At 34.4% G+C, this 26723-nt stretch overlaps 1 protein-coding gene across 2 annotated transcripts in view; it reads right to left on the bottom strand.

Annotated features, from left to right (window-relative positions):
- The window catches only part of LOC129216260 (tyrosine-protein phosphatase Lar-like), a 371862-nt gene that overhangs the window by 22947 nt on the left and 322192 nt on the right, over nt 1–26723 (bottom strand). For both annotated transcript variants that reach the window (XM_054850461.1, XM_054850462.1), the window contains exons 20-23: nt 26528–26697; nt 24682–24864; nt 22085–22314; nt 16300–16528 (exon numbers count right to left, since the gene is read on the bottom strand). In XM_054850461.1, coding sequence (XP_054706436.1) covers nt 16300–16528; nt 22085–22314; nt 24682–24864; nt 26528–26697 — 812 coding nt within the window. The remainder of the gene's footprint in view (nt 1–16299; nt 16529–22084; nt 22315–24681; nt 24865–26527; nt 26698–26723) is intronic.

The following is a 26723-nucleotide window of genomic DNA, read 5'->3' as shown; positions in this document are numbered from 1 at the left end:
TTGGCCCGCATTTCCGAGCTATCGAAAGAAAGTCCTAAAATCTGTCCAAAATTAAAGCAAAGTCTCCAAAATACCGAGTTTCAGTGAGTAATGGAAAAAATCTTTCATGTGCTTTGTAAATGGATATCTTCTTGAATGCTGACAGTGAAATCGTGTGGTAATTTCAATGTCTCGCCAAGTCTTTAAATTTGATGCTTTTCTTAGAACTTTGGTAGACTTGAAGAGCTTAAATTTCGATAACGGGAACACGAGGGAAAATAACTTTTTCACCAAGAAATTTCTCAAAATGCTCTATTGACTGCTTTCTATTTTAACATCATTATTACAATATTTGCGATTGTATGGTAACAGCAACAGTAAGACATCTATTAGACATTGCGGGGAGTATATGAATAACCTTTACCCAGCTAGAGACTTTACAATAGTTTTGATACTTTTGATTGGCTAGTCGACGAAAATATGTCAGCCAAGTTTTTCCCCATCCAACGGGTTGAACAAATTTCGTTCCTGGGAAATTCACATTTGAATGTTTTAAATTATCCCCTTTCCTCGGATAATGTCTAGAAAACATATTTTGTTTCGAAATGAAACAATAATTAAAGCGTGCAAAACAAGCTATACAGAAGCGGATGATGCTTTCACGCGGTAGCCAATCATCAGTCTCCAAATTTTTACATGATCTCTAGCAGAGTATACGTTGTTTATATGCGACCGGGGAACTACTAAGACGTTACAGGGAAACGTGCTAAATATAGATTTAAAATAAAAATTTAATGCTTTTTCTTGATACAAAACTCCGTATATTGTTCCCTGATCAAGAATATATATTTTTTAATGTTGCTCTTAGACAACGATTCGCACCAGTTGGACTGTCACTATCTCTGATTCTGTCACCAAAAATGTTGCCAAGTGTAGGGGAACCATTGCTATTACACGAATGATGCAATTATGCTGAAATAATTTGAGAATAGCAGTTCGATCTTTGGTAATTATCGAAGATATTTAATTTTGCATTCTATTTTTGTGGTGCCTTAAGTGACAGTAAATGACTAGATTATTAAAAACCAAGCTATTAATTAAATTCTAACGGACTTTATAATTATTATTTCTTTGTTTTAGCACTATACATTGGTTTTGGAGTGTTTTTATACAAAAAAAAAAAAACTATTAAAGTATAAGCGAAGTTGTAGCCCAAAGTTAAATTACCCTGAGTTACTATAGGGACTCAGTCAAGCCTAAAAAAATTCGTTTCCATGAAATACGATCAATTGTATCTTCCAATAGCAGTGCTAGAAATTTCCTTTTTCCCACACAGAAGAAAATTCCTCTCCACGCTACTCATGGATAGAACTTGATCGAATCGAAAAAAGTCAAGTTGAAGGAATCCCTGAATGTTATAGACAGAGGGTTACAAGTAGTTAACTTTTTATGAATTCACTTTTTATATTTAAGGATTTAATCATGCATTTTTTAACTAAGAAAAATCTTTTTCTTAAGCGCAAATGCACCATACTATAAGGGTTGCCCATATGAAAAGTGGACGCGTACAATAACATCAGAATGAATGATTCTGATGATTGAGAGCGCCACTGCGTAAATATACAGGGTGTTCCGTTTTAACCTGCAAGACCTTTATTTTTGCAACCGTTAGTCCTAGATGTGTACTTCCAATCGCAAAAATGTTCAAAATCAAATGCACAGTTAAGATAGTGAAAGTTTGAAGCAAAAATAAAAATGAGCCAAAAAATACAAAATTTAACTATTTATGCGGGCCCCAGGTCCCCTAACTAATATTTAGAGAAATAATTTTCATTGAAAACTATTACTGACAAAAAACTTGACATTTGTGCGACCAAAACTCAAGGAGATATTAGAGTTTAAAGTTTTAAGGGACCGTACAAAAGATGAGACTGGAACTTATCGCTCTTTCAGAGGAATGTCAGGTTGTCGAAGTAAATAAAATAAGAGCGCAGAGATCCATTTTACGCGGGTTGATCGGTGCACAATCCACGCACTTCTAAAGCAGACAACCAGACAACCTTAATTTGGGCTTACCTTTCAATGTGCAAAAAAGTGTTAGTGTCCTTTACATAACTTGCTTCACTTGTCTGTTGTCATTTTAGTTATTCTTACATTTTGAAAACTGCTGCTTTTACAACAAAATGCTATGATCCGAATATATCTTCTGCCGAAAACAGCGAAATAGAATCATCGGAGACCACGTGACGAGGGAGGAGTTAAGTGCCTTCTTGTGAAAAACGGACAATAAACCTTAATCTTAGAATTGAAATTAATTGCTTTGCTCTCAAATCATTTGCCAAACGAAAAGAAAAATTGATTCTATGTCAGTATATCAGTGGGGAAGCTACAGCTGCAGATTTTATGTGTCGCAACTGCGAAGGGCAAACTTGCCCATAGGGGCGCAGGAGAGGATTCAAAGAGGCACATGCTAAATGTCTTTTACAAGGTGTTTCTGAACTCTTGGGGAAAACTTTAAGGGGCGATAGAGAGGACGATAACAAGCAAAAATCATGTTGAAACATTAGTCGCAATTTTATATCTGACGCACTACATGCACACAAAAAACCAGAAGTTGATGGATGCAAAGCAGGTGAAAAATCATCACACAGAGATGATTTTGTACAGCATTTTAGTTTTTAAGAAAGGTTTAAAGTGATAGACAATATTTGCGGACTACAGCTGTACATGCGTCGCAATGACAAAGAACTCGCTGCCGCAATGACGAGCCATTTCGACAAACTTTCATCAATCGTTTCGCCTTTGTTGCGACGCATGTATCACAGCTGCAGTCTGCAAATTTCAACAACCGCTTTAAACCTTTCCTCAAAACTAAAATATTGTATTAAATCGTCTTTTTGTTATAAACTGTTCCCTATTTTGCATCCATTAACTTCTGGCTTTTTGTGCTTTTAATACGTGAGATATAAAATTGCGACCAATGTTTTAACATGATCTTATCGTCCCCTCTATCACCCTTTAAAGTTTTCCTTTAGAGTTCAGAAACACCCTTTATAGTTATGTGGTTGTATATATAAGGTGCCCACATGGATGCATTTGCGAAGAGCCCCGAAATCCTTAGGTTCACCACTGAGTAGTAAGTAATGAAAATTTTGAATGAGTTTATGAGACTGAAGGCATCTGCTTGATTAACGTGGAGAAATTATTTTCCTTCTTCAGGTATCAACGATGAAATGCAGTACGCTTTTGCTGTCATTCTGAAAGTGATCGACATATTAAGATCCTTTCTGCTTGGACTTTTTTATTGGAACTTATTTGGATTTATCTTTGTGTGGAAACTTGTGTTCAAAGAAGAAGAACCTCAACAGTAAGTTTCATAAATTTGTTTGTTTGCAGTAACCAAGAAGGTAAACAGAAATTAAACGCTCAAGTTCATAGGCATGAAATGGCCAACATTTTTGCAATTCTACAGAATCTCTATGTATTAAAAAAAACGTCAAAGAAAATATAAAACGGTAGACCCGCATACAGAAGACCCAACAGAGCATATAGCATTAAATTTTGGTGCAAAATTACCTCAAACCCTGGGAGTTTGCACCTCGGAGAGTTTTTTTTTTTCATAAATCGAGAATAATTTTTTTTTTGAACTTAATCTTTTAAGCTAGAAGAACTTTTTTTTGCATCAGTTTGGGTTTGCTTCAATTTTCTCAGTTAATAAGAACAGCAGAAATCAAGTTTTCTACTTTAGTGAAAGTCCTAGGCTAAACTTAATTCAAGCCCAGAGCTAACGTGCAAAACATTTTTTCTCCACCTTAGCACTTATAGCTGTAAAATTTGGATATATATATATATATATATATATATATATATATATATATATATATATATATATATATATATATATAGAGAGAGAGAGAGAGAGAGAGAGAGAGAAAGAGAGAGGGGGAGAGAGAGAATCTGTTATTTTTTTTTCAGAAAACGTACTGGATTAACCCGTTTATCCACTTGGAAAAGTTTTATATTATTGATGACAGCGGTGAATGCTTCAGTTTTTGAATTCTCCATCAGAATTCCGCTAATTACAGCATGAGGTCAACAAATGATTGAAACACCTATAGTTGGGACAAACCTAAACTGGCAGCGTTAGAATGATGTTTTTAGGATTTATGCAGCATTCACAATGCTGCTAGGTTTGTTTTACTCCAACTGTAGACATCCGAAATTCTACTAACAAATAATAAAAAATATCGTACTGAGACAAGTATTCATTTTTTTCTCTGAGCGGGAGGATTCTTGCATTTGGTCTTATTCACTTCTTCTTCTTTCCAGAAATGAAGGGAAAAACTTCATAGAAGAAAATTTGAATACAACACAAGTTCCAGAAATGACTAAGGAACCTTGGATGGAAAACAAACCTGTGTCAACTAAGGCCACAGATGTAGATATCAAAGATCCTGAAGATGAAAAAAAAACAATAATCCTGAAACCGAACCACGTTTTGAATCTTTGGAAGTTACCAAGCCTACTTCATCCCAGATTGTGGAAACTGACATTAAAATAAAACTTTTGAATGAAAATGAAACAATAAAACCTCAAGAAACTGAACTTAAATCTTGCCTAAAAAAACCAAACAAAAATTACACCTCCTACTTTTACTGCAAAACAAACAATTCATTTCCATCCTACAGTAAAAAAATATTGCATAAAAGTAAACACAGCTGAAGCCGAAAAAACAAATGCCAAAATCGTCAAACTTAAACCTGAACCAAAAATCTCTTCTCAACAAAAATATGACAAATTAAAGAAAAAACGAAGATTGGCCCTTGAAAAAGCTCTGGAAAAAGTAGAAAAAAAGAGGCCAGAAGAGAAGCAAGGCGAATCTTTTTCCAACGGATGAAAAGACTTTTTTGCCCGTGCATGAAAATTGAAGGTGTCGTCTATGTTTAAATCATACCACAATAAACCCATACCGCAAAACACCTTTTTTTATTTGCTGCTGAAAAACTGTACACTTCTATACCACAGTGGCAAAATATTGCATTAGAAAAAAAAAAAGAAGCAAAAACCGTCAACTTAAATCCAAAACCAAAACTCACACAAAAGAAAAAATGTGACAAATTAGAAAGAAAAAAATTATGAAGATTTACCATTGAAAAAGCTTGGGGGGGGGGGGGGAAAGAAGCCAGAAAAGGGAAGCAAGGCTCCTTTTTTTCCAATCAAAAAAAGAAGCCAGAAAAGGGAAGCAAGGCTCCTCTTTTTCCAATGAATGAAAAAACTGTTTTGCCCGTGCATGAAAATTGAAGGTGTCGTCTACTTTTACTTATGCCACAAAACATCTTTTTTATTTGCTGCTGAAAACACTGTACACTTCAGTACCACAATAGAAAAATATTGTATTAAAAAAAAAAGCAAAAACCGTCAACTTAAAACCAAAACTCACACAGAAGAAAAATATGACAAATTAGGAAAAAAAAATAACGAAGATTAACCATTGAAAAAGCTTGGGGAGAAAAAAAAAAGTTAGAAGGGAAGCAAGGCTCATCTTTTTCCAATGAGTGAAGAGACTATTTTGCCCCTGCATGAAAATTGATGCTGTTGTCTGTGTTTAATTCACACCACGATAGAAATTACACCTTTTTCATTTACTTAAAGCAAACTGTACATAACAACCCCACAGTAACAAAATATTTCATAAAAAAATGAATAATTACATAAAATAATAATATAAAAAAACGATCTTCAAACCTAATTCAGAATAAAAACTAACTTCCTAAGAAAAAAAAACAAAAATTAGCCATTAAAAAAGCTCTTGGAAAAAATAGAAAAAGGTACACAAAATAAAGAAAGACTTATCTTTTTCCAACAAATGAAAAGACTAATCTGCCCCTGCCTGAATACTGCAGAAACCGTTTACGTTTATTTCATAAAACAATTAAGAATTACACGTTTTTTATTTACTGCTGAAAAAACTATATTTCAGTTCCACAGTAATAAAATCTTACACGAAAGAAAACACAAATGAATAATTAAAAGAAAAAAAAATGCATAAATTATCGAACTTAATGTTTAACCAAAACTTACTTCCGAAGAAAAATATGACTGAATAGAGAACAAAAGAAAAAAAAAAGACTAATATTAGCCATTGGAAAAAGCTTGTGAAAAAAAAATATGATGATAGAAGAGATTCAATAAGATGAATCTTTTACCAAACTTTCGTGCTCCAGAAAACCAAGAAAGAAGTTCATTGCTTAAGATTAAAACTCTTGGTGGGGGACTAGGGCTCCTGGCGATACCCCCTTAACAAAAACGCATCGGGACTCTTACCTCAGTGGTGATGTGGAAATAGAGTCAACATTTCTAAGACAAATAATTGGCTTGTTTTCATCAGTCAAAAGTTACTACTTTTAGTCACTAAAGTTGATAAAATGAGCAAAAAAAAAAAAAGTTTAATTTTAATTAAAGTTTTTAAAATTTCCAATTTGTCAAAAAAGGCGTGGTCTTTATGACGTGACAAGTGATGAACTTTGGCGCGCACTCCACTGCCGCGCTGAATGTTGACGCTTGCTGTCTACCACGTTTCTAGCTTATGATAATTAAGGAGTGAATTAAGTAATGCACTCTGAGCTAATGGCATTTCATCACTTGTGATGTCATATGCAGAAGCTTAAAAAATGAAATTGAATCTGCGCACCGATTAAAATATTTTTAAAAAATATTAAACTTTGTCAAATTATTTAAAAAATTGTCATATCCTATGTTTTTAAGCAGGGTCTTTCATAAAAAAATACTTGTAAAATTTCGGAAACGAACCCATTCTGGTGAAAGGTGGCGCTGTAGTTTTAAATTGTTACGCATGGGGGACGCATGCGCGGGAAAATTCATAAGTGCATATGTTAGTGGACACGCGTGACGCCGATTTCAGCATTCACAAAGTCTAAAAATGGTGTTTTTTATGAAGCAAAAGGATTGTCTTTGATCAATGTGAAAAATATGCCAATAAAGGCTTTGAAGATTGTCACCTTTAATTGTGTGCTTGTTCAGATATGTAATGGGGTCGTTTCTAAAATTTTAAAAATATTTTTTTCTGAAAGAGCATGCTTAAAAACATAGGATCTGACCGTTTTTAAATAATTAGTTTAAGTTTAATATTTAAAAAAAAATACTTTAGAGGGTGCGGTTTCATTGTTTACGCTTCTGTCGATGACATCACAAATGATGAAATGCCATTCTGTGTTGCCATTCACAGAGCAAAATATTTAATTCGCATTTTTACTCACGTGTATTGGCACACATTTTTACTCACGTGATATGGTTGATAGAAAGCGTAGAGCGCAATTTTAATTATATATTTGTAATTTACACTTGCTATGTGATTTTAAACGAATTTCAACCTTTGGATTATGAGATAAATAAATACCTCTGTGCTGAAAAGTAAAGTCAGAAATAACAACGCCAAAAAGCACAAATTGCAGATTACTGCAGACACGTGTTTCGGTTTGACAAGGAACGCCTTTTTCAATGCAAAAAGTAATGAGCTTATGGATGAAAAGACATCCGAGAATGACTTTCCAACAACGACTTTTGTCGGATGTCCTTACATCCATAAGCTCATTACTTTTTACATTGAAAAAAGCGTTCCTTCTAACGCCGAAACACGAGTCTGCAGGAATCTGCAATTTGTTCTGTTTGACGTTGTTATTTCTTACTTTAGTTTGGATTATGGTTTGAAGTCAGATTTGTGACTAGGTGTTTGGCATTATGATCGTAAGTAGTATATACGTAGGTTTTTTTTTTTTTTTTCAAACTCCGTTTTCACAGTAGGAAAGCCAGATGGGCAGCAGGTGGCTGGTTTGCGTACTAGGATACTGCATATACCCCTGTCCAAACAACTCAGTTACTCCCGTCAAATGTGAATTGAGAAGTTATTCGTTTCTTGCAAGCAGAGGGTAACGGCAAAGAATATAGATAAGGGAGAAGAACTTTCACTTCGAGACCGGTTTGTAAGCTCCGCAGAGAAAATAAATTACTAACGAAAACATGTTTTGGGACAAAAGCCGACATTTAGGAACAAATTCGTCGCCAACGGTGAACTGGCTTGGCGGAGGGTTGCCATTTCCTCACGGGAGTCGGGGAGACACCCCCCCCATGGAGATTCTAAAGCCTTTTGTATCTGAAGATTTGAAGAGTTCCAGATGTTCAATCGTTCCTCTCTTTTAACTAATGTACTCATTTGCTACTGTTGAAAAACCGCAACTGATACCGCGATTTTTTTCTTTGAGTGGGCCTGGAAGAAGTGTCATCGCGCCGTTTGACCGCTGAGCGTTGTGCGAACTAATGCATCGACTAATCAGAATGAATTCGCCCTAAATTTCCCCTTTTACTGATCATTGAGGGAAGAAACATTATTATTTATTTCCACTTTTGCTGATTTATATCATTGAGGTTGTAAAAACAAAATAACCTTTTTGGTCTGCTACGGGAGTTGTTTTAGGGGAGAATTCTTCTTTTTTTTTAATTTAAAGAAATGGTTTAAACGAAGAAATAAATTTAAAAGTTTCTCTAGCAGCTCTAGTTTTCAGATAATTTCAGCTGCTTTACCCAAATTATGCAGTTTTAACTCCATTTTATGCATTTCTAAATCAAAGTGTAGGCTTCTGAAACAAGGACTGCCTCCAGCATGTTTGCTCTGCTATAATCAGTTGGCAGTCTAGTTACATTCAGAAAAACTCACTACATGAAGTAAATATCTAGTAAGTTTAGTAACAAGGCTTCACCGAATTGCGGTCAACTTGTAAGTTCTTGCAATGCATATATTCGCTTTGCGTGATGTGTGACGAATTGGATCTTTGTATGTAATATTTTCAGGGTCCGACTAATGTAGACAATAAACAAAATTTTTTGGGGGTCCTCTACAGTCAAACCTTATAAACAAAAGCATTAATAAAGAATCAGGGGTGGTAGTTTCAGGGGTGTTCAGGTGTTAAATCACTTATTCAAAGCAACCCACACTTGTACACATGAAAAACTAGATAAATTCAGGAGAGTACTTTAATTTTCTTACATAGAAACTGCAGCAATTTTAGTATTTTTGGGGCTCTTAAAAATTGGGGACCCATGGCCAACAGCCTAATTGGTCTGGTTGGTAATTGAGCTCTCATTCTTTTGTATAATACACTTTGAATAAAAATTCCATTATTTGTTTTTCATTTGATCTATGGATGTAACTTAAACCCATGTCACAAATATTTCAATTTATTTATCATTGCATCTGAGCATATTTCTAGTGAAATGTAGTGTTGTAATTAATTTGTTACCCTGACAACAATAAGAAATGTAGTGATATGGAAGCAAACTAATGAACTAATCATGTAAATATTCTTATTTTATGTAATAAAGTGTTTCAGTGTATTATGAATTTTATTGACTCAAATTTTTAATGCAATCTTTATTTTTGATGCAAACAATACAATTGGGAAAATGAGAATACATACCAAACTGATTGAAGTCAAGGTAAATTTAATATAAAAGGAAATAACTAATGAAATTGCCTATTGATCATTAGAATATTAGCTCTATATAGGCTGTAGTACACATTACGTAGCATAAAAAACATTGTTTTACGAAAAACATTGAATCATTTCACCAGAAATGAATTGAATTTGTGGGATCAAAGCTATTTTTTAAATTAGACATCTTTCATTACTTTTCATCATTGAAAGACTATCACTCATTATCATGTTACCGACCTTTGTAAAAAATTATTATTATTACTATTATTATTATTTTTTTTTTTTTTTTGCACAATCTAAAACATTTTCACTTTTATTAGATTCTGTTGAATTTGTCAAAGTGAAGTTTCAGTACGAGTTCTCTCGAGTACATTTCGGGACGAAAATAGTTTTAAACATGAGTTTTTAATTGTTTCCATCCAGGTATAACTATTTTGAATAGTTTCGTACGGCGAAATGGATCAAGCTTATTCTCTTCCTACTTAATCATGGAAAATTATCGAACTTTATCGAATATCGGAGCAACTTGCACGCTTAATAAGGGGACCCACTAATGATTTTTGGAAAACTGCTGAATGATCCTAGTCGTTGTTACTTTTTAGGAAACTCTGTAAAGATACATTTACCGGGCTTTCCCCCTTCCCCATCTCTCTTATTAGTTCTGTCTTCTCTTCCTTTCCTCCGAAAACACCAATCACTACCCATCACACCAATCACTACCCATCACCCCCAGAGGCACGGAAGAAAAAGCTATGTCCGTAAGGTTAGTTCCCCCTCCCCCCCCCGGAGATCATCAGTGAAATTGTTAATGAGGTCTAAGGATATCAATGGTGCAATACTGTACTGCCGTGTGCAGGGGAAAAGCAGTAACTGCAAATTTTTCATTTTTGATTTTTTTGCATTTTTGTCATCTATTGTGCGTTATCTTTACTGTACAAGCTCGCTTATTTGGTTTCCGCTGAAAATAACGCGCGAAAAAGACGTCTATTTCCAACACTTTCCTATTGTTAGCATTAAATCCAAAACGCGTTTCTTCAAATATCTTGAAAAATCATTTCTGCAGTTACTGCTGTAGAAGAAACATGTTTTTTATTAAAAAGCGTTTTAAATAAGCTAAGTAAATAAAAGTACGTATGAAAATCATATGTCACTTACAACTATGGGTAGTGAATCTTTGTTCCGACACCTTTTTTCAGTTAATATTTTTTGGAGACGGTCCATAATAGTGAATTCCTTGCTCAAGGTATTTTGGGAGCACCTTTCAAACTTCAATTACCGTGTTTTACGCAATTAATATCTATCAATTTCTTATCTTCTGCAATGTTTATATTTCGTTGCGTTTTTTAATTTAATTATCAACTGTCTGTTGGTAATGGCAACGATAAAAGAAAATAAATAGAATAGTGGATATGCTTTGATGGATTATGAATGTTTTTTCCCCCGCCGGTTGTTTGCCGAAAAATACAATTTTTAATTTTTGCTTCAGTAATTGCTCTTAATTAATTTTTTATGTATTCAAAAATTTTCTCAGCTAAAACATATGCGAAAGCTGATCACTATTATTCGATTAACCGGGGAAATTGTTCGATTAAGCGGGATCCCTAACATTGCGAAATGTCTAACATTGGGAAATATTCGGTTCCTGGAGATTTTATTCGTATAAGCGGGGTTTTCGTTTATCCGTTACGAGATAAGGCGGGGCTGACAACATTGTGTTTCCATTACGATCCAAGTGCGCAGAACAAAAATTGACTTATTTTGTAAACAAACAAATAACAGAATTTTTTAAAAAATACCAAGAACTTTTCATAATGAACTCAAAAAGTACAAAATAATTTTTCTGGGTCACAAAGGACAATTTAAGAATTCCTGTAGTTTTTGAAAATGACACCACAAACGAAGAAAAGTGCGGCTCATGTCATGAAGAGGATTTATTATTATCTAGCTTTCAATCATAACTTTGAGTGTTGAAACATGCATATTTTTGTTATTGGGAAAGTTTGGTTTGAAATGACTAGAACCGCACTTTTCTTCATTTGTGGTGTCATTTTCGTAGAATTTTCGAAAAATACAAGAATTCTGATCTAGAAAAGCTATTTTGTCCTTTCGAGTGCATTATGAAAAGTGCTTGGTATTTTTAAAAATATTCTGTTCTTTTATTCTTTTTAGTGTAAATGTATTTCAGAAATAGAATAATTTTACCCTCACGTTTTCCATATAAATGCTCCCCACTAAAAGGGAAAAAACCTATGTACGTGTCTAAAACTTTAAGCAGTAGGCACTAAAATTTAATCCTTGTTCCTCTGTAGGATTTATGTTTGCTAATTTCATGATTGCTTCAGAGGAGCCTTGATTCAAAATTTTCATTATGATTGCTTTTAACATTAGTGTTGAAAGGCAACAAAATTTGTAACAATGGGTTTTATATTTAAACATTTAATGAGGAAATTACATGAAACTTGCGGTTTTCCATCTTAACTTAAATAATTATTTTATTTTAGAATTTTACTTTTTCAGCGCTAAGTTGTACCTTAAGATTAAGCAAATCATTTAGTGAAATCCCGAAGTCTCTAAGTAGTCTAATAGCAGAGATATAAGAGAAACCAGGCCTCAGATTTCTCCGAGACAATCAGGCCAAGTATAATAAAAGTGCTTAAATTAGAATTAAAAAAGAATTAAAAAAAAAAAAATACTAAGCACTTTTCATAACGCACTCAAAAGGACAAAATAACCTTTCTGGGTCAGAAAGGACAATTTAAGCATTCCTGTAGTTTTCGAAAATTCCAAGAAAATGACACCACAAATGAAGAAAAGTGCGGCTCAAATCATGAAGAGAATTTCTTATCATTATATAGCTTTCAATCATAGATTTGAGTGTTCAAACATGCATATTTTTCTTATTGGGGAAACGCTTTTTGTGTTCTCAAGAAGCATTATGATATTGAATGCAAAATAAACCTAATATTTACTCTTTGTTAAGCTTTAGTAGTTCAAAAAAAAAAAAAACTCTTAAAAGTGTTACATGACGTTGTGTATTTATCTCTGTACTTTTTTGAAAAACCTTCTTCATATAAAAACGCTGTCCGAAAAGGTGATTTTCAGGAAAAAGTTATAAAGGTCACTATATATGTGTCGTGGAAAAGGTCTGCGGACTGATTTCTAGTTGATAAGGTTACAATGCGAACATTTATCGCTTGAAATCTGAAGACTTTTATTGTCTTAAAGTTAAAATTGCGGAATAAAACGCAAATGCGTATATTCACAAGGAACGATAAAATTAAAAATTTCAAAAACCTCCGATTGAGTCGCAACTGCAGAATCAAGAGGGAAAATTGAAAATCCTTTTAAAAGTCTTATATTATTTAAAATCAAAGTCAAGTATTTTTTTTTTTTTTTTTTGCTATTAAATTGAAACTGGCAACAGATAAAAACTTTAAATCACTGCTTTTAATTCCCTTGTTGGTCAACAATGAATGGGGTCGTTTCCAAAATTTTAAAAGTATTTTTTTCTGAAAGAGCATGCTTAAAAACACAGGATCTGACAATTTTTTAAATAATTTGTTTAAGTTTAATATTAAAAAAAAAATGCTAAAATCTGCGCGCTTTCATTGTTTACATTTCTTGTCTATGACATCACAAATGATGAAATGCCATTCTGTGTTGCCATTCACAGAGCAAAATATTTAATTCGCATCTTTACTCACGTGTATTGGCAACGATATGGTTAATAGCAAGCGTAGAGCTCAATTTTAATTGGCTTCTTGATTATCATAACGTGGAAACGCGGTACAAAGATGCGTCAAAGAGCATCATTTGTGACGTCACCAAGACCACGCTTTGTTTGAAAAATCGGACATATTAAAAAATTAATTAAAAAATAACTGTTGGAAAAATGAAAGAATTTTTTGGGTTATGTCATTTATTTATTTATTTATTTATTTTTGCTTATTCAATCAATTTTAGTGACTAAAAGTATTACTTTTGACTGAAGGAAACAACCCCATTCGGTTTTCAATCGCGTGAATAAATGCTTAGCGGTTATTAAAATCTGCATTAAAAAAGTCATAATTCGAATTTTATGAAAGATAGAAGCTCCAAACACATTTTATCAGAAGGCGGAAAAAATTTCTCTTTATTTTGGTATTAAATTTTAAAATTTTTAACTATGTTCTCACTGCAAAAATCGCGAAAAACATTTCAGAGGTTTTTAACTAATATCTTCGTTAATTAATGTCATCCAAAAACACAACCTAGCTAAAAACACTCCCGATCAACTCCCCTTTCGATTTTTTTTAAAATTTTTTTTTTAAATAAAGCTGTCCGTCCATTTTGGCCCTAGAGTGCGACAGACAGATACACACACATAACGGGAGCTCAGATTTTAAGAAAATGCATATATCTTGAATAATTGCAAATTGCTTATCTCTACTATATCAGTGATATAATTGATTCACGTGCTTTAAGAAGTACTGCGGAACTTAGAATTGGATATGGAGAATGTCCATCCGTCTCAATTTTTCAGGCTGGCCAAATTGATTGAGAAGGTAATTCAATAAATGATGAATTACTTTTTTTCGAAGATCTTCTAACAATTGTTTTACAACAACATGAGGGGTATTTAGCACGTTTGGGAACAAATAACAGACGTGTTTAGCGTTTATCAAAAGTCTAGAACATTTTGACTGCAAAAATCCACAGTGAAAACCACACGAACACAATGAAAAAGTATGTTTTGGTTTTTCCAGTAACTGAAATAAAATATTTAGATTTCGGATGTTTAGTTCTGATGTAAATTAGTATGCTAATTAATTAATATCTTGAAGTTTGCTGATCGTTTATTTAGTACTTTTGATATAAAGTTAGCTTACCAACCCACTAGTACTCTCATTTTAGAATTAAGAGAGGGGGGGGGGGATATGTAAGAGGTAAAAATGTCGCGTAAAAATGAATAAGTGAAAGGGAGGGGGGGGGGGTCACAAGCGGTTTCTTTATAATATCTGATACCAGGGTCCACCGACTGATGACAGGCCCTGGTGTTAAGCAAATTGTGATTTAAAAAAAGGACAAAAAGAAAAAAAAATTCGAAGTGAAAAACAACGCATGTTTTTTTTTCCGGCAAAATTAATTTATTTTAAGGATTCAAAATTTTTACTCGTTTCATACTTTTGCGCCATTCTAATTTCGCCCCAATTCTTTTAAATCACGTATCGCTAACGTAATAACTTACGCTTGACGATTCTACAATGACTTTTTTACTACCCTTTAGCAATGAACCACCGTACAAATGAGGCTTAATTACCTCCCTTTCAGCGCTTCCGCAGAGGGGAGAGAAGAGAGAAAACATCTTCACCTCCGGATTCGCATTGCAAATGCAGCAACATCAGCATTGGCGATTTAGTGCCTTTTCGATCATTCAAGCACGCTTTTTCCCAAACTTGTCTCGCCAACCTGTTCCTTAATGTCGGCTTCTTGGTCGAACCACTTTTTCGTCAGGGGTCGAAAGGAAGGTTACATACGTTTCTACCGGAGTGGAACATCTTTGCGTGTGAACTATCTTTGGTAACGGGGCAGCGGAAATTCATCGAAGAATAACTCGTGTATATGGAGAGAACTTAATGAGTGCTGGTGTTGTTCGTACGTGGTGCCGAAAATTTAACGAGAGCAGAACTAATGTGCATGATGAAGGGGATCTGGGACGCAAGTCTGTGTCTACAGACGGCTTTGTTCAACGAGTCGACAAAGCGGTTAAGGGGTCACAGTACCTTTCAAGCAATTTCTTTTAATTTATATAAATTTTATATTTCTTTGAAACCATAACATACATACTTATTTCGTAATCAATAATTTATTTTCAAAATTTAAAAATATTGCCTACTTTTTTTGAAAATTCAAAAAATTGAGGAAAATTTCAACTTTTTAAAATCCCTAAGGCTTTTTTTATTTTTGCACTAGTTTAAAAAACGTTTGTGGAAAACGATCACTATAATCATCTCTAAAAATCTGTGCATTCATTTGCTTATGAGTTCATTCGGAAATTTTCTTTGATCAATTATGTAAAAAAAATCAAAGTTTTTTTTAAAATTTGGTTTTTAAAGGTTTAACATGCTCTAAACATTAGAGTAATTTATAAAATGCTTATCCAATGCACAGTTTTGTCAAATATGTTATCCCAAGTGCAAAAAGTATTACTTTAAAGCTGTATCTTTAATAGAAAAAAAATCCTTAGGGATTCTAATGACATGAAAACACAAAAAAACCATCATCGAGAAAAAGCAATTTGAAGTTTTTCTTTTGCATAAGAACAGATAGGGAGCATGGCCTAAAAACCACTCATAACTTTTTAAATATTTGAACTAAAGCATTGAAACTTTTCCCCTGTGTTCAGAATAGTTTTTTGTTTTGAAATAAGCAATAAATTTTTTTTTGATCGTTTCATCATTTTTGAGGTACTGTAACCCCTTAAGGAAAATCGAAGATTCACGTGCGATGCAATTTCCAGAAGTTTCATGATCGTCTCTACATTCTATAGTTATAGAACGGTTGCGCCACAGAATGTGCTCGGCTTGGTCTCTAAAACACCGTTAAAAATCACTTTCAATCATTGGCGGCAACGTTCTATGATAGAAAAGCTTGTGCACAGGTACGACAAATGCCTAAATCGTCAAGGTGATTATGTGGAGAAATAATATGCATTGTAACTTTCTTTTAATAGTGAAATCTTTTTTATATATTCACCCGTTTTTGTTTTATAGTCAAACGGAGCTTGGAAAAAAAAAAAAAAAAAAACTCGTATACAAAGAAAGTGACAGACCTCATATTCTTGTGAAAACAAGATGTTATCGTTGGCTTTGAGCCTGTCAATGTGGTTGGCCAGTTCCGAGACGGGGATGGGAGGGTGACTCAGCATGGCGGGCGTCTGGTAATTGATTCGGCGGATCTCCACGGGATCGGTGGGGTGAGCCACCATCTCTCTGTCCGCCACATTCATCAGCAGCTTCATGGTCGTCTCGCCGGCTGGAGTCTTGGCCAGTTGGCGACGTCTGGAGAAAAGAGATGAAAAAAAAAAAGATAAAATTAATTTGAATTTTGACATCTGGAATTCGAATTATGTTTTTCGCAATCACAAGTGTGTGTATGTAGGCTTGTGTGTTTGTGTCTGTGTGAAGGCATGAGTGTGTGTGTATGTGTGTGTCTGTGTGTGTATGAGTGTGTGTGTGTGTCTGTGTGCAGGCATGAGTGTTGTGTGTGTGTAGGCGTGGGTGTTTGTGTCGGTGTAGGCATGAATGTGTGGGTATGTGTGTAAACATAGGCGCATCCCATGGCGCCCTGAATGTTTACGTTTGTTGTCTAACGCATTTCCAGGTTATGATTATTAAAAAGCGAATTAAATATTTCGCTCTACGCTTGCTATCAGCCAAATCGTTAGCACTACATATGAGTAAAGAAGTGAATTAAATATTACGCTCTTCGGTAATGGCAACAGTGAAGGGAGGTTCATCGTTTTTGATATCATGCGCAGAAAATTTATAAATGAAACTGAGTCTGCGCACCGACTTAAATATTTTTTAAAAAATTGTAAACTTTGTCAAATTATTTAAAAAATGGTCAAATCCTATGTTTTTAAGCATGCTCTTTCAGAAAAAAGTACTTTTAAAATTTCGGAAACGATTTCATTGTCTAAGAAATATGTAATTCTTCTTGTCCCACTTAACGTGAAACGCCTTGTACTATTAATTTCATTTTTACCTTGAATTCATTTCACGTCAAGATGCTTTTCTGCAAAAAATCGCTTAGACATGCTGCGTAAGTAGGTAGGCAAAAATGACAATTTAAATTTAGACAATGTTTTATCCAGAACTAAACGAGCCTATTTTCCCCCATGTACAAACACTGATTTTCTAGCATAATATCAATATTTTCTCAATTAGTTGAGGTTTCAAATTTCGTAAAACATACCGTTTTAATTATTAAGACTGATTTTCAATCACAAAATATACATCTCTTTATGCAAAAAAGACTGTGTTTTTCAAATTGAACGTTCATTTATGAACATTCTCTTTTTCAAAAGCCTTTTCCAACAAAGTTTGTTTCAAGTAACAAGGGATCTATAATTGCTTTAAAGTTCCCCGTAAGCGTAAATGCCAAAAACTTTTGAATTGTTCATTTTGAAAGTTCATTTTTGACTTGTTCTACGTCAAGAGCTTTTTTCAACAAAGTATCTTAGAAGTGAATTCACCTTAAATTGTGCGGACCATACTTGTTATCATTTTCCCCGAAGGATTTTAAGTTAATTTTTCTTAAACTGTTCATTTTTAACGTTCTTTCTTGACCAAGTTCTTTTTCAAGAGTTTTTGTTTCTAGTAAATCCGCCTTCAAGTTCGAAACCTTTATTTGCTTTAAATTTCTCCGTAGGCGTTAACGGCAAAATATTTTGTATTGTTCATTTTGAACGTCCAGTTTTGAACATGTTCTTCATCAAAAGTTTTTCAACAAAGTTAGTTTCAGGAAAATTCGCCTTTAATTTCAGGTTCGGCATTTGCCTTAAATTTCCTCGTAAGCGCTAATGCTAAGTTATTTTTTTTTTACCTTCAAAATTGAACAAAAAAATTGTTTGAATAAAAACGAAATACATAAAATATGGGTACGAGGTGATCTTTGAGCATTTAAGGTTGGTTCGAATCACTCTTCCTTTAAAAGTTATAGAGGGGACGGGAGAGGGGACAGACAGGTCGGTAGACATACATTTATCCCCATCTCAAAAATCTACAATCCGATATTTAATTTCTTAATATTTATTTAAATTACTAGTGGTACCAGCACGGCTTTGCCACTAGTTGAAAATTAAAAGGTCATTTGGTTCACCTGTATATTTACAAATGTATGGTGAATTTTCTCGCCAATTGGCTTGTACCAGGCTTGGAGTAATCGCCGTAATGATATTACGTTATGATAATTTGCTCGGTAAAATGTTTTAAAAATTGGAATAGAAAAAGTAAAAAATCAAATTTTCCAAAAATGGCTTCGAGGTGCACACCCTCATGCTACAAACTAATTCTGTGCCGAATTTAGTGAAAATAGGTCGAACGGCTTAGGCGCTATGCGTGTCACAGAGAGACATCCCAACAGAGATCCGGACAGATATTCAGACAAACTTTGAGCTTTATTATTAGTAAAGGTAGAATATTTTTGACTTATTTTTTTTTCTTTGCGATACTTTTGCGGTGCATTAAGCTGCTATTCATGTCTTATTCATTCTTTAAAAACATTACGGCAAGGTAAGCAAAAAATGACGTTGCGTTAAATTATTCCGCAAAAAAATAAATGTAAAGTCCTTGACGCCAATCAGTAGTTGCTGTCAACTGCTTTAGCAAGCGTAAATGTAAAAAATTTATATCGTAGGCAAAACACCGAAAGAGAAAAAACTAACATTCAACCAAACTTGGATAATAATTTCCTGAGAAATCAAATAGTTAACTAATAATATTTTCAAACAGTAAAAAATATTAAATTTGCGCGAATACATGCTGCAAGGAAGAACCAAAGCAAAAAACAATTAGTTTTTCTAGTAAGTTCCACAAAACTATAATGGGAATAACTATAATCCTTCCTTCTAATTTAAAATTTGATATGAAAAGAAAAATAAATAAAAATAAATTATTATACTTGCGAGAATACATGTTACAAGGAAGAACTGAAGCAAAATATAATCAGTTTTACATAGCAAATTCCATAAATCATAATGGAAACTATCATAATCCGTCTAATTTAAAATTGAATCTTCTAAACTTTACATTTTTTGTCTTCTAGCACTCAGCAATACTTCAAGAGCGGTTCATTCCCTTTTATAAATAGCAAATTTATTTCAGTAACTTACGATAATTTTACAGAATCCATAGGCAAAAAATTCTTGAAGCCAAATTGCTATTTAAATTGCTATTATCTGCATCATTTGAATAACATATTTTTTTTCTTCCGATTTTGAGCAGAAAAGAAGATAAAAATTTTCGAAGTGTCAACAGTAACCAATTACTTTTGAGCTGAATTCAAGTATTCCGGGAAATATTTACTTCCCGATTCAATTAAAAATACTTTCAGTATTCTGAGAATTTTTTTCCACGAGTCCTTTTATTTAAAACGATCTATATTTGTAATTTTCTGGGAACATTATTTTATACTCAATTCTAGACATTTTAAGATTTAATGAAGTTTAAATTTATTGGCTTTTATTCAGAAAAGTGAATGAAGTATTTTTAATATCAGGCTACGACGATGAGTTTTTAATCATTTGAATTTAATGATTTCGATCATTTTATTTGCTCTTTGATGCTTGAAATAGCACTAAAACTATTTTGGTTGGAACTATGTAACTCTAAAAAAGTAATTATTAAGCTGACTTTAATTTAAGACTTGATAGTTACAAAATCAGAAAAAGAAATTTATTTCAGCGAAATAAATGTCAAGCACACAAGTTGGTGTAATTATCCGGTTAACAACACTGGAAAGTGATTTTGTTTCGAACAAGAAGCTTTCTAGTTGAAATGCTTTTAAAATTTAAATAAAATTATTTTTAATTCTAAAATGCATAAAATGGGAGTTTAAACTTTCAACGTTTTCACTGAAACGAATATTTCTTCACAAATATAATCATCTTTGTACCTCAAGCGCTGTCATACTTAATACATGTTTCATGCCGAACGTAACGACGAAGAAATTTTTGTCGCCATCTTTCGACGTACGTCATTGGTTCTTCAATTAATCAACAAGCGACCATGCTTATTCATTGGCTGCCCCTGATTTCAAAAAAGCTACTTTTCTTTAGGGTTCGGAATTTACTGATTGTCCGAAAAACGCGTCTGTATAAACAGACCAGCGGTTACTTTGAAGTCATAGCAACAAGCTAGACAGTAACATATCACGTGGATGGGGCAGATGGGGTGAAATAAGCATTATAGTTACATCTATAAATGCATAAAAAAAGTTTTGTGAGAGTTGTTATAACGCACAGGTTAGCAACATATTTCTCTAACGTGCTCTACAAATAACTTATAATACGGAGGGGGGGGGGTACCGTCCAAGAAGTGCACTGCAATTAGCTATTACTACACATATTGCAATTTTACGTCATAATGCGATAAAAAAATCAGGAGAGGATACAGACTACGATTTTTAGGGGGGGGGCATGCTGAAGAATGACCCTCCCCTGCCCGCTACAAATAAACATACAGTTTTGGGTTCGAAAATTTTCTGAGACTGCATGGGTATCAATAAAAAGCACTAAATCTACCAGGAAAAACGCACCTAGTAGCATATAAACATTGCAAATAAATTTCATAAACGATGAAAATAAGAACTATTTCAAATATTTACTTTGAAAAATAATTATTGAGTTGTAAATATTACTGCAATCGTTTGCATTTCATTCATAAAGTGTTTGAACACAATGTGGGTGGATAGTATGGTCGTCTGTTTTAGGGGGGGGGGGGTCACGACCTCCATGACCCTGCCCTTGTATCTGCCCTTGAACCCATCACTATCCTTTGGAGAGGATAATTTTTTAAGTCGGTACTTTGGAAAGTCAATGCGTAAGCTCAAGATCGTGTTAATTAAACTACTTAAATCACTAACGTGCAGAGAATGATTTTAATACGTGGAGGCCCGGGCACAAACAGAAATTGAGTTTATTTTTGCTGAGAAAAGTTAGATTTGCTTTTATAAAAAAAAAGTTTAACACAGAATTGTTTTTGATAATTTTTTTCTCTCATGGTAAAGCCTCCACGTGGGGCTTGAAGAATTAATTCTGCTATATGGTTAACCCGGTCCTGCCACGGGCGTGTTGGGTTGGTTATTAAAACCACTCACGTACATTGAGACAAACAGCTTTCTTCTAAATTTTTTACGTGATAAGCGAAATCAAAATCAATCATGAAGTTCAGGGGAATAATAGTTTTTAATGATGGAATAAAAGATAGCCAATGAGTAATTTCAAGCTATTTCAGCAGCAATACTCTTAATTTTTTTTTGTTCTGAGTTTGAATTTGGATATAGCGAGTGGTCGGATTTAACGAGCATTTTCTACATCCAGAGCTAATGTAAAATAACGGTTATACAGCTTTAAAAAAAAAAAAAGAAAGAAAAAGCAATCTTTACCACTCTTGTCACCCTGAAGTTCATGTGGGGCTCTTTCTTCAGCTACCGGTATTTTGGTTTTTAAATATCCGCAAAAATATGTTTTTTTCTTTTTTTACTCAGTGACATCATTCATTCAAGATAGATTAGCTCACTATTTTTGCTACTTAATGATTTTTTTTGAGGTATGTATTATTTTACCTTCGAAAGATATGCGACGATTTTTAAATTACATTAAAAAAAACTTCCAAAAAAATGAAAAATAATTTATTGGACCTCATATGAGAGGCACGTGTGAAGAGCAGAAAAGATAGCTTTTGGTAAGATTTTTTTTTTGCCCATGATTTAGTAGCATTTTTTTGCTCATTAAATGGTAAAAATATACCTTATTCTAATTTTCCATAATTTGGTCACGAGAGTGTTAAAACCTACAGATTATTTTCCCCGTTCTAAAAACCTTCGAAACTCACCTTTTGAGAAGAACCAGCACAACGATGAAAGTGACAATGATGAGGAGCAGGAGGACTGGCGCCACGATCCAAATGACCCCAGCCTCCTCGGAGCTGCCGTCTATCTCAGAGATGTCCGGCCGATCGGTTTTCTCCCAAATGCCCCCGCTGCCTACCAGGACTGGATGTCCGGGAGCTGCGGCCATGTCCAGGCTCAGACTGTCTGAAAACGGACTACTCGTGTACAAACTCTGAAAAAGTTTGAAAAGAAAAAAATGAGAGAGATTTAGTCTTCACTCAAAATAAAGAAATCTGACAACGATCTTTTCAGCTGTAAGAATCCGGAAAAAACTCGGCCGGACCCGCCTCTAACTGATCAATCGGCAGGGGAGAGGGCGAAAATTATAGTCCTCAACTCTAGATGATGCTAAGGACATTCAAAGGGTTTTTGGTCTCTTTCGTTTGGGCAAGATTCCAAGAGAGAGAATTCCGGGAAGATTCATTTCTGATTCCGGGGGGTTGGGGGAGGATTTTATTTCGAATAACATTCCGAGATTAATCCGAATAAGAGCTTTGGTGATAAATGAAGGCTGTCCCGGAAGCTGGTTGGAATTCATTTTATTTGGAATCGAGGAGGGGGTACTTTTCGAGTGTGCTCGAGGCAATTAGCATTCGAAAACTGACACGCGGCACTGCCCCCGCTTCGTTATTTAAATGGGGAGAACGTTCGATCGTTCTGTAACAATAGACTAAATGCGTGAATGTTCCTTCAAAAGGGCGTGACGTCACTGGTATTCTGAAACGCTTTATTCGAAATGCTTAATGCGCTCGTTTTGAGCTTTGAAATGTACATTTGGTTTGGCAAAAAGCCTTTAAAATATGGATTACCCAGAGTAATGCGGACATTTAAACAATGCTCTGTTTCTTGTCAGGGTTAAACTATAGTTTTTTACTTTTTTGAAATAGTTAAAGAACTGAAGATAAATCGCACTCCGGCAACGAAAGTCACATAACTCAAAATTTCGGAAAAACGTATTAACTATTGATTTAAAATCTAAATTGAGTGAGGGCAGTTAGCATTCGAAAACTGACACGCGGCACTGCCCCCGCTTCGTTATTTAAATGGGGAGAACGTTCGATCGTTCTGTAACAATAGACTAAATGCGTGAATGTTCCTTCGGAATGTTATTCGGACTGATTTTGGGGCAAATTAGTCTGAGTCGAAGTTTATGGATGAAAAGACATCCGAAAAAAGCGGCTTTGTCTTATGTCTTTTCATCCATAAGCTCACTTATTTTTCACTGAAAAAGGGGATGCCTGTAATACCGAAACACGCGTTTGCAGTAATCTGATACTTGGGAAATTTAATGTTTTTATTTCTTTTTTTTACCTTTCACGCACAAAAGTATTTAATAAAATTTACAATATAACAGTGAGTGGCCTGGGCCTGACTAACTAAAAGTGAGGCCCAAGGCCCACAATAATTTGGAAGCCCCCTGAAGGCTATTATTTAAAAAATGTGTGTATTTTTTGTATAGTTGTAATGCTGTGCATAATTTTTTAAGTAATCTGGAGCCCCTTAGGAAGAGGAGGCCCCAGTCCCAGGTCTAGTAGGCCTGTGCGGTAATCAGGTCCTGTGACTGGCACTTCAGCCTATTGTTGTGCTTCAGCACGCATATGTTCTTTACTAAGTAGGAATGGGAGTGCTTTTAAATCTCTTTCTATCCCCTTTTTGGAGCCAAAAGATAAAGAAATCCAGCTCTAAGCATTCAGCCCCTGGCATTTATTTGCATTTTGGCAACTTGAATTCAAAATATGTTTTTCATAATCACGAATTGCGTTAGGACTCTACTGGTTGGGTTTCTTGTTTCTACAAATGGTTCCTATCACAATTATAATTTCATAAAACATAACTTCAATTCAAAACGACAAACTTCAAATTAATACAGAGGTGCCCTCCCTCCTCAGAAGCAAGGGCGTACCGCTCAAAATATCACGAGGATCCCCCCCCCAAGTCGGGAACCCCCCCCACAAAACGCTCCCCTAAACATTTCATTGGCGCAGTCAGGGCTATGACTCCCCCTCACCCAGGCAGCGCCATCTACTAGGTGGCGTTGCCCTAGGTGGGCATAAATGATTAATGCCAGGGGCTGAATGATAGATATTGTGTGATGGATGCTGTTTTTGTCTAAAGAAGGTTGCGTCAAGTCGAGAATGTTGGGTATGTATAAAATCGACACATCCGCACATACATACGTACATACAGACGTCACGAGAAAACTCGTTGTAATTAACTCGGGAATCGTCAAAATGATTATTTCGGACGTCTATACGTTCTAAGGTATATATGCATGTGTGGTCGATCGAAAAAGAAACTCAACATTCATTTGGGGGTGAGCAAAATGAAAATTAAGGCCAATTTTTGGGTGAAATTTTTTTTGCAAATGCAATACTTCCTTTTTTGCAAAAGGAAGTAAAAAGGATCGCGGAATTATGGTATTGTAATAGCGCCAAATAGTGAAATGATGAATACTTCCTCACTTCACCTAGTTAGTGCTTTAATAGTACAGTTATTTAATAAAAAAGCAATTGTACACAGAGGTAGAAAAGAAATTTACTTTGTGAGGAGTGTCCACATTTGCACGGACGAACACTTTATAGCGCACTCCATGTAGAAGGTGACGATTCACAAAACCCATGTACATCTTTCCGTCGCCCAGAGAAAAACTTTCTGGCATGGTTCGGCGAAGAAATTTGGCTGCTATGAAGGGCCCAGTTTGGTCTGGTTTAGTTGCAGTAAGCTGAAATGCAAGAAAACAGGTGTAAAATCACGGAGTGCTTAGTGTTTTTTTAAGCCACGAGAGGCGTTTCGCTTCTCTTTTAAAATAATCCTATTTTTTTCATGCGTGACATAGAGAATTGAGAAAAATTAAATTGAGAAAATATTTTCCCGTGTCTGGTAAAAAACATTATCGGCTGCTTTTTTTCACGTATAATTTTTTTTTTTGACTTGATATAAACTTTTTATTTTTCTAAAATTTCTATCGGATCAAGTAGTAGTCTTCGTGTTTATTATTTCGGTATGTTTTAGAAATATTATTTAACTTTGAACATTTATGTAACGTAATCAGGAATGATTATTTTTTAAATCCTTTCAAATGTAAAAATTGCTTTATTCCAAATATATTTAGATGAATTCCTTTCTAATTACATTTAGAAATATCATTTAAACTTAAACGCTTATACAAGTAAATTTTATATGATTAATTTTAAAAGCCTGCCTAATTTAAGACTTTCTTCATATCGACTGTATTCAATTCAGTTCATTTGGAATATGATTTTTATTTTCATTTTGTCAGTTTATTTAACGCTCATTTTTTAGAATTCTGTTTTACTTAATATTACGATAATGCACATTTCAAACTTTAAAGATTCTTTATTTTGTGATGCATTACGGAGTAAATGTTTTAAATGTTTCGATTTATTTGTGTTCTGTTTGTATTACATATGGTATGAATAAAAAAAGGTGAAAATCTAGTCTGATATTTATGCAATATAGCTTTCGAAAGCATAGGGTAATCAACTACGTACATTGAAATTGTGGAAAGAAAGAGAACGCTTAAGGGGGAAAAACATTGATATAAACCTGGCTGTGATTAGACTGCACGGATAGCTCGAAAGTCGGATAATTCACACACGGATAATCGGGAGTGCGCATAACCGATTATTTATTTGCACTCACTCTACGGTGCCAGTTGAACTCCTTTACAGAGCAAGCGTTTTCTTATTAGTGGCACAGAAGAACTGTATCTGGTCTTCTCGGAAAACCAGATACAGTTATATTTCAGATTTCAAAGATAATTCAAAAAATCGGTTGATTCACACACGGATAATGGGGTGTGCGTACAGTTGGATATTTATTTGCATGCACTCTTCGGTGCTAATTGAGTTACTTGGCAGCAAAGGATTTTTTAAAGAGACACAGAAATCATGGAAAACCGTATAATCAGTTGTATTTCAGACTGTACGAATAATCCTAAAATCAGTTAATTTAGACACGGATAATCGGGAATGGGTTTTGTTGAATGGATATTTATTTGCACACACTCTACGGTACTAATTAAGCTCCTCTACAACGAATATTTTTAGAGACACAGAAAATATCGGAAAACCACACAGTACAGATGATCCAAAAATCGGCTAATCCAGACAATCGAGAATGTGTATAGTTGGATATTTATTTGCATACAGTATGGTACCAATTGAGCTCCTAGACTGCAAGGAGTTTTTTAAGAGACAGAAAATCTCGGAAAACTGGATAATCAGTTATATTTCTGACTGCACGGATAATCCAAAAAATCGGTTAATACACACGCAGATAATCGAAAGCTTGTGTTCCATAGCAATAATCATCCACATCATAGTGTATTACAAAATTTTATAAGATTTTCAATAGGTAATTACCTCCTCGATGCTGAAATCGTCCGGTTCTTTGTCGGCAAATTGCTCAGGAACGACAACCAGCAAGTAATGGCTGATCGGGCCGTACTCTTCGGATGCCTGTGGAAGCACAACTGTGATCTCCATGTTGTTGGCTACTCCAAAAGAATCAGGCTTCACCATGGGCTTGGGTGCTGGAAAAGGGATGACATAATTAACA

Source organism: Uloborus diversus, chromosome 2 (assembly GCF_026930045.1).
Source record: "Uloborus diversus isolate 005 chromosome 2, Udiv.v.3.1, whole genome shotgun sequence".
Lineage (NCBI taxonomy): Eukaryota > Metazoa > Arthropoda > Arachnida > Araneae > Uloboridae > Uloborus > Uloborus diversus.
The sequence above is the reverse complement of the archived record's forward strand: the minus strand, read 5'-3'. Positions and strand labels throughout refer to the sequence as shown.